The sequence below is a fragment of the Etheostoma spectabile genome, chromosome 23, assembly GCF_008692095.1.
Source record: "Etheostoma spectabile isolate EspeVRDwgs_2016 chromosome 23, UIUC_Espe_1.0, whole genome shotgun sequence".
NCBI classification, from domain to species: domain Eukaryota; kingdom Metazoa; phylum Chordata; class Actinopteri; order Perciformes; family Percidae; genus Etheostoma; species Etheostoma spectabile.
In genome coordinates, this window is record NC_045755.1 from 12,036,780 (window position 1) to 12,045,533 (window position 8,754).

The 8,754-nt window shown below is 40.8% G+C and overlaps 1 protein-coding gene across 5 annotated transcripts in view; it reads right to left on the minus strand.

The window, feature by feature from the left end:
* Positions 1–7,267, minus strand: part of nrf1 (nuclear respiratory factor 1) — a 16,931-nt gene extending 9,664 nt beyond the window's left edge. For 2 of the 5 annotated variants that reach the window (XM_032505209.1, XM_032505213.1), the window contains exons 1-6: positions 7,117–7,266; positions 5,121–5,241; positions 4,782–4,926; positions 2,168–2,282; positions 1,869–1,995; positions 1,559–1,699 (exon numbers count right to left, since the gene is read on the minus strand). In XM_032505209.1, coding sequence (XP_032361100.1) covers positions 1,559–1,699; positions 1,869–1,995; positions 2,168–2,282; positions 4,782–4,926; positions 5,121–5,198 — 606 coding nt within the window. In that variant the 5' untranslated portion in view covers positions 5,199–5,241; positions 7,117–7,266. Of the gene's footprint in view, positions 1–1,558; positions 1,700–1,868; positions 1,996–2,167; positions 2,283–4,781; positions 4,927–5,120; positions 5,242–7,116 lie in introns of all 5 variants that reach the window. The other 3 variants (XM_032505210.1, XM_032505211.1, XM_032505212.1) reach the window with 3 other exon arrangements.
* Positions 7,268–8,754: the final 1,487 nt, after the last annotated feature.

Below are 8,754 nucleotides of genomic sequence, written 5' to 3' on the forward strand. Positions count from 1 at the left end.
GGGGATTATATTGCACAATGAGGCACTGCGGCGTCTGCCTGTCTTGACATCACAGTCTAAATTTGGTTCCGGGAGAAATAAATCCATCCCTCCCCGCCAATACACAGTTCCTCAGTGCATCACAAAAAGATATGACAAAATGGATCTTGATAGAAAATGGATGGTCACTTCTTTATCACATCAGCTTTGGAAAAACATAGATCACAACTGGTGGCTGCAGTAAAGGGGCTTGGCACACAGACAGAACAGTTTAGATTAACCCCAGAAAGACGGACTTAGTAGCGAAAAGATGCTTGCATTTCCACCTGTGGCTATGGTATGTGGATGCATGTGGCCAGATGGCCTAATTACAGTAGCTACTGAGTTAAGTGGCATGTTGTTCTCGCACCTACCACCCCACCCCCCCACAATCCTAATCCGACAAGCAATGGTCCAATCAGCATTTAGGAAGGCGGCTATGTTGCTGGGTCCCTGGCCTTAACAAGGCTAGGGGGTAATTATGGGCTCAGGCTAGACCCGGGATCACCTGCTACAGATGCTCCATATATCAGACTGGCCAGGGCCTCAACCTGCGTGATTAAACCTCACTTGGGATTTCTTCAGCTCTGTAAAGCCTACTGCAGATGTCCCTGCATAGAAGACACGACATTGCTAAAATGGATCAGGAGCATGAAGTCTGAATTAGCTCTCTTTCATCGCAGAGTTCTAATTTTCAAACTTGCCATCTCCAAGATTAATCAACCATCCTGTCTTTAACACTTGGCACACACATACCTCCAAAAACACCCCACCCTCACACCTTTCCACCTGGCTTGGCCAAACTGAGTGAGGCAACAGGTTACTCATAATCATCTCATCCTACAGCCTCCAGAAAAACAGGCACCAACTAACACCTTCCCTCTGAGGACACATCAGGCCCTGGGATTGGCTACCGTACTCCCAAGGGTTGAGGAGCGTCTCTGAGGGCCACTGTCATGCTGGCTACTCTGACGATGATCCAGAGGATGCGTCAGCAGCACTGGGATGGCAGAGTAAACAAGACAAGTTCCCTTGGGTCGAGAGAGTACTCAAGCTGCCAATGCTGCAGTGAGGGGTTTACCAAGAGCAATCTACTCTCCACATCCTCTCACTGGTACCCCAGACTGTCTTGCAAAGGGTGGCGGCTTGTTTTTTTTTTCCTTCAAATGCTTATACTACCTTTGCATCAGGCAAACTGTCTGCTTGAATTACAATATCAGTAAGTTGCTCTTTACCAAAAAAATGAATGCGTACTTTGGAAATAACAACTGGTTAAACACGCATGAGTAAAACTCATCAACCGACACTGATAAACACAGCTAAAATTGAGTGGTTGACCTTGGTACATATGTAGGAGTTAGCTAAGATCACAATTATGATTCTCATTTGTTGCCAACTGGTGCCCTCTGCTGGGACCGTCGGCATTGTGTTTGTGTCTTAGACACCAAAAGGGAGTTGTGGATTTGTCAATTTTCGACAAAGGAACGGCTGTTTAATGGAACATAATAGACAAGTAGAGAGAGAGAGTATTGAGCCTGACCTGGGTCATCTTGTCCACAGAAACAGGGATGCCATCGATGGTGAGGGGAGGCAACTCTGAGGCCAGCTCTCCACCAGCGGGGGCATGTTCAGCCAATGCGTTCTCCAGATCCTCCAATATCATGCCCTTATACTTCCTCACCTGGAGGATGGAAAGACAGTTGCAACACAGAAAATTAACTGACTTAATTTTGGAAGATTGTTTAATCATTTGAGTCACTCATCAAGTACTAAACAAATACCAAACATTTGCTAATAAACATCTTCACAAACACAAATAATTGCTAATAACAGCTGATTATAAAACTCACCACATTCTCCAGAGGAGCAGCACCAAACACCTTGAACACAGGGTTGGGTTTTGAGGGAGAGATACACAGCACTATGGCCTGTTGGCCCACTCTAGTAGTGTACTCATCCAGGGTAGCTCGCAGTTTCCTGAAAACACACACACACACACACACCATCCTTTATCTCCTGGGTCACAATAAAAGTACAACAGCAACTCTGTTTGAAAGGGATATTTCTGTCATTGAAACTGTTGAGGGATAATACATGATAGACATACATGATATTGGGGATTGTTGCACAATTGGTGTTTGAAGCTCACCTGAGCAGACGCGTCTGCTGCCTCTTGCGGATAGAGGGGTTGGATTCAAAGATATGAGGCCTCTTTCTTTTCTTACCAGTTGCCACAGCAGCAGCAGCTGCCATGCCTACTGGCCCTGAGAGAGAAAGAGCAAGTTTGACTGTTAGTAAAAGAACAGGCTAGTCATCAAAATGAACAACATGCTGTAGATTGTCTTTAAATGTCTTTTTCTTTTGGATTTGCGCTTACAATAATTATCTTGAATGAACTCAATTTTCTTTTCGATTTTTTGTGATTAACAATTTTTTATTTTTCAATTTTTTACAAAATACAAAAACATTCAACTCACAACATGAACACCCCCCCATCATCACCCACCCAGACAAAAATCAAAAAAAGATGACACAGTAAATACAATGTTCAAAACTATTACATAAAAGACAATAAGCAGGTATAAATGACAACGCCGTAAGCCCATCATACACGTCCTTCCCAGCACAAAGCTTCTCAGGAGCCCTCCAGTACTTTCCCCATTTCCTAGTATATACATCCAATCTGGAACACCGTTTATAATCACATTTTTTTCAAACGCCACCCCTCCATTCCTCCATCTTTCTAAAATAATCTGTCTGGCTATCATTAAACTAGTCTGGACCCAGCTTCTTATGTGTGGATCCATCCCGTTTAGGATTGACCCATCTCCCAGAACAAATAATCTTGGGCTGAATGGAACCTGTGTCCCTGTAATCCAACATAGGTTATCATGTATCCCAGTCCAAAATTCCTGGACCTTATCACAGGACATATAGCAATTGGCCGTCCTCTGTCTTACTTTTCTAACAATTTGGTGTGTATTTCAGACCAATTCTAAACAATCTAGAGGGAGTCCATTAGAAGCAATGCATAATCTTGAACTGAATGAGGCGCACCCTCACATCGCGTAACATAGTTTTAATATTCCTACAGAGTCTGTCCAACTCCTCATCATCGAGTGTAGTACTCAAATCCCTTTTCCATGTCTTTTTGAGGGCATATGCATAGAAAACAACCCCATTAATTTTAAATATTTTCATCAATACCTTATCTAAACCTTATCTGGTGCTGTTGGGGCAAAAGAACTGGATCCAAAAATACAACAGATGGCGAAGTTGCAAATATCTAAAACACTGAGACCAAGGGATTCCAAATTGCTGTACCACATCCTCAAAGGATTTAAATATGCCAGAGAGATAAAGATGCCCCAGTGTGACAATTTCCTTTTCTAACAAATCCCTCCAAAATAGATACATAACATTGGGTTTCGCCAAACACTTGATGAAGTATTTAGATATGGTTCCAGTTCAAACAGCTGGTCCACTTTGGTCCAAACAACATTGAAGTGTGAGATTATAGGACATGTTTTGCCTTACCATGCGGTTTAACATACAGGCATTGTAAGGGTGATAATCGAGCAAAAACAGATTGCTCAATACAATACCAGGGTGGGGGGCTGTCAGGAGGAAGTGACCAGTGGGCAAGATGCCTTAAGTTAAAAGCACATTAATACTATATCTAGACCCAAACCATCTCTATCAATTGGTCTTTGTAATTTATTTAAAATGTTTTTTTACCATTCCATATAATGTCTTTGTTATGCTGTCAAACCATTTGAAATATAACAGGGGACCCTTCAGAGAAATAGATCAGATAAGGCAGTTTAGCTTGGGAACACAAACCATTTTCCTATTTTTGACCTTCCCTGCTATTGAGAGCCGTCCATCTTTTTTTTTTTTTTTTTTTTAAAGATAATTTTTTGGGGCTTTTCCGCCTTTAATTTTTTTGACAGGACAGTTAAGTGAGAAAGAGGAGAGAAAGGGGGAAGACATGCAGGAAATTGTCACAGGTCGAGTCCAACCCTGGACATGTATGCCATCTCTGCCACTGAACCACCTGGCCACGAGAGTCGCCCATCTTTCAACATCAGAAGAGACTTTATTAAAACAACGGTTCCAAATTAACTTTAACTTGGTCTTTTAACTGGAGAGGGAATTAAACACCCAGATATATGATACCTTACTTGGGCCACAGAAATGCACCGGATTGGAAGGCTGTTATGGGGCACTGAGCTGTTAAAGGTAATGCTTCTGACTTGGACCAATTTAGACTACAGTATAACCTGAAAATTTCGAGAAAGAGTCAATGCTCCCGAGTAGACAGGGTATTGATTTGCTAAGTTCAGATAAATTTGTTTTTTTAAATGATGTCAGTGATATTTAAAAATGGAGCAGACTTGCAATTGTGGCTCACTGGCAACATTTGGTCCCTTGACAACTTTAAAGGGAAAAGACAAAAAAGCACTATCAGGAGCTTAGAGGGAAGATATTTAGTAGATAGGCACTGTAGATGGGCACGAAACAGTCCACTGGCACCACCTGTTGTTTAATTAAAAGCATTACACTTAACTCAGGTGGCTATGGGATGTTTGACAGGATTAGCAGAATTCATCAGAGATGCAAGATAAAAACATCTGCTTGTCTGCCAGACATTGGTTGGGAAACTCCTCAAGTGTTCTTAGATACTTCTTATGAAATTACTCCCACTAATTTGGAACCACCAAATGCTTGGCTTCTCCCTACTGGGTAGATTCAAGACGTACCTGCGGCAGCCAGGTGAGCTGTGATCTCATCAGTGCCAGCTGAGTTGAGGATGTCCGTATCGTCATAAGGATCATCATCTGGTGAGGACGTTGAGTCTTCCTCAGCGCTCATCATGGACGCTTCGGTAAAGGTGGTCACATGTACCTATAGTATACAGTAATAATCCAAATAGAATGGGTTTAAATTGACTGAGGCAATATTGTTTCTGTTCTAGTCTAACAATCTAACTAGCTGGTTGTTTAAATATCTTGTGAGAAATGGGACTTGTGCTAAAGAGGAGGACTGCCTCTTCATCCTTCCTGGTTTCCACTGTTTAATTATTCTGCTTATAAGGGCACCTGCTGGACCTGTTGGCTGACGGCGCTGGCCTCGATGGTGGTCATGTGTTCAGTCTGGTGAACGACGTGCTCGTCCATTATCGGCCACCTGGTGTACACAGCTGGATCCACGTTACAATGACTGAGGAGAGAAAGAGGAAAAGAAGGCAGCATAAGATATTGACACTAACTGATGAACTGTTTTACCCCTATATGTTGCCTGAGTAAATTCCATCTATATATTATAATATAGCACATAACTCGTATAGAAGTAATTCCTGCTGTATTGGCAAAAGATATACATCTTAGCAGATGCATATTATTGCAGATACACAATGATGTAACATGTCCTCAAAATCTACTTTTATCTACATTGCAACATATGCTTATAATCATATTATGGCATAGCTTCATCATGTTGTTTATTAAGAAATACTGCCTGGTATGTTAATCTTTCAAGACACTGCAAGTATTTTGTGTATTTATGTGAACATAGAGGCACCATGAATGCAAAGTCTATGGAATCAAGAGCTTTTTAGGACAAAACTGTCTGACCAGATTCTGTTACATTAGTGCACAATAGTTATTACTCTTTCTACTGAATAACAAGTGTGTCTAATAGTGGAAAGATATGCCCTGTTATCTTTGTGCTTCTTGTTTGGGTGTACTGGTTGTACCACTGGTGCTCTGCCTATAGGAGGCGGTACACTGCATTAATGGAGAGTTTCATTTGGAATAACTGCTCAAAGCATTTAAAAATATATAATTTTTTTGTCTTAAAATAAATGTTTTTGCAAGATATACATACAAGACATTAATAGATATTTCATAGCACTATTTAGCATTTCATAGTTTCTTATTAGTTAAAGGGGCTTTTTAACATAAAAGTCAGTAAACAAGTCTATGCATTTTATGCACATTTTATGCATATTACGCATATTTATTGGTGAAATACATCTTTACGTGGAGTGATATAGTCTGACATAGGGGGGGAAAACACTCACAGGTTCAGCTAAACATAACCAATATTCTTTTTTTTCACTCAGACATCAACGAGTCAATCAAAACATGGTCAATGTAGCTTTTTGAGTGAAATGAACCACTGACTGGGGCAGTTTAATGTTGTATAACCTGTTCCGTTGATTCATGGAGGGCAGTTGTTATGTGGAATATTTATTTGACCAGATCTCGTTCTCTTTAAAAGAGACTTTGACGGGAACGTTGTTACCGGTTTGTTACCCACCAGTAAAACATTTCAAAGCAAAATGTTTCTCATTAACAGAAGCCAGGCATGTTTATTGGCCTGCAAGATCCATTTTAACACCTACATGGACTGTAACGTTAGCTGCGGATAGGATCAATGGGATGATGCACGGATCGGTGCGCGACACGACAATAACATTGATGTTTAATCATATCCATGGCCTGTAATAAGGCAATTGTCCTATCAACTAGTTTGTACGCACAATTAACTCTGTTAAGTATGCAACGTTACTGCTCAAACGTTACGGTACTGTAATTTTAGCAGATTCGCCGGGTCTGTTGAAAACGACTGCAAAACTGAGCTAAGCTAGCAATGCCCTACATTTGGCTAATAAGCTAGCTAGCTAACCATTTGGCGGTATAGCGTTGGTCATCTGAATGAACATTAGCTTTAATCGTGAACAGCAGCAAGTTCATGATGTTTGGACACTGAAAACAAATTAATTCATCCATAAAAGGTAACGTTAAACCTTGGTAACGCATCAGTTAGCATGAAACCCGCGCAATATGAAACAAAACACACGCTACAACAGGCCCAGCGGCCTGCGTCTCGTCCACATCTATTCTACTCTTTCTGAGCTTGTTCTCGATACGCGCTTAGAACACGATTCCTCTAAAGATTCATATTTATATCATTAAACCTGCTCCAGTCAACATCTAAAAAATCTGCATCTTTCAACACAACGCTGCCGGGTTCGATGATGCGGCTGCGCCGGGGCTGAAATAGATGGAGATTGCGCGGTAGGGCACTAACCTCAGAGCGGCTGCGCTACTTCGGGCCTGCGCCGTACAGTGGGGATGGAACCGAGCTCTAATGGACGACAGAGGGGATCCAGCAACAAACGCAGCAAACACAGCGCGCAGACCGCACACAACACTGATCTGCACTAGTGATGCCTTCAGGTACCCCCCTTGAGCTTATGACTCCTACCGTCACGATTCATCCATAGACCATAGTAGACTAATTCTGTGATTCAGACATGCATTTTGAAACCCCTTTAGTCACAAGACCTACGCAAAAGCACGTCTCTATTGTTCATTTCTTTCGTTTCATTGAAAGTACATGTTATGGTGATGCATAAGTACATGTTATGGTGATGCATAAACTACATATAAGGACTTGCCGTTATGTCCATAAAACATAATATATAATTTGACCAATGGTTTCAAATTTTTAGGGACAGTAATAAAAAATAAGTAAGTAAGTAAGTAAGTAATAAAAGGCATTTGTATAGCGCTTTTCACTGACATAAGTCACACATGCTTTTACAAGGAATGCATCTTAAATGAAGTGGCCACTCGAGCCACGTGTGTAAAAAGTGCAAAACTAAGAATCAGAATCAGAATCAGCTTTATTCGCCAGGTATGAGGACACATACGAGGAATTTGTCTTTGGAGCATTGTTACTCACACTGTGCTTACACATACATATCAACCAAAACAGAAATATACACACTAATATATACACAATATATGCATACTCTAAACAGAACACAATAATACACAATAATAATGGAAAAAAAAATATGTAAAAACGTGTCTTGACGTATAGCTGTTGCAAAGCTAGTAATATTCATGAAGTCATCGAACCTCAAAAATGTTAACCACAAGGCAATGCAGGGCAAGTGTTTATAGTATTAAAACTTAAAAAAGAAGAACCGTACAGCCGTTTTTTCCCTGTGTAAAGCACTTGTAGGGTTGAGAAAAGTGATATACATTTCAACGTTTATTATTACAGTACATGTGACATTTGCTGACTTAGTTTCCATTGGCTACACTTTGGAAACTAAGGCATCACACATCCCCCCTTTCCGAGCACATCGATTGTGCAATTTTTGTTAAAATTAAAATCGGTCATTCATGCATCATTTATGGTGTCTAATATTTCCGATAGTCTTTAAACGCTACACAAGATCTGGCAAACCACGCCCCATTCTACTCAGCTCACCAGAAGCACCCTAACACCGTCGTTGTAAAGTTATCTGCTTGTTGGGCTACAAACACAGCCAGAAAGAACAAGAAAAGCAGTTGAGGTTAATTATTTAGCGTTAGTGTTAAAAAAAGGTGCAATTCCTAATTTGGGAAAATGTCATGCCGAGAAAGAGCAACTGACGCTAGACCAAAGTGAACTTTCCAAATTAACGTTACTCTAGCAACACCTGTGTAGTTCAGGTCTATGTGCTATTTTCATGGACAGTAGGCCTATACATTTCTACATGAAACTGTTGATTCCCCAAGAGGTTGGTAGAATTTTTGTTCTAAAACATTATTCAAACAAACAATACAGGACACATCTATTAAAAGGATTACATCTGCACAAAATGTTAACGGTGTCTAATTGGACCTAGCTAGGCTTATACAGGCAGATGTATTGTTTACCGAGGTACCATGC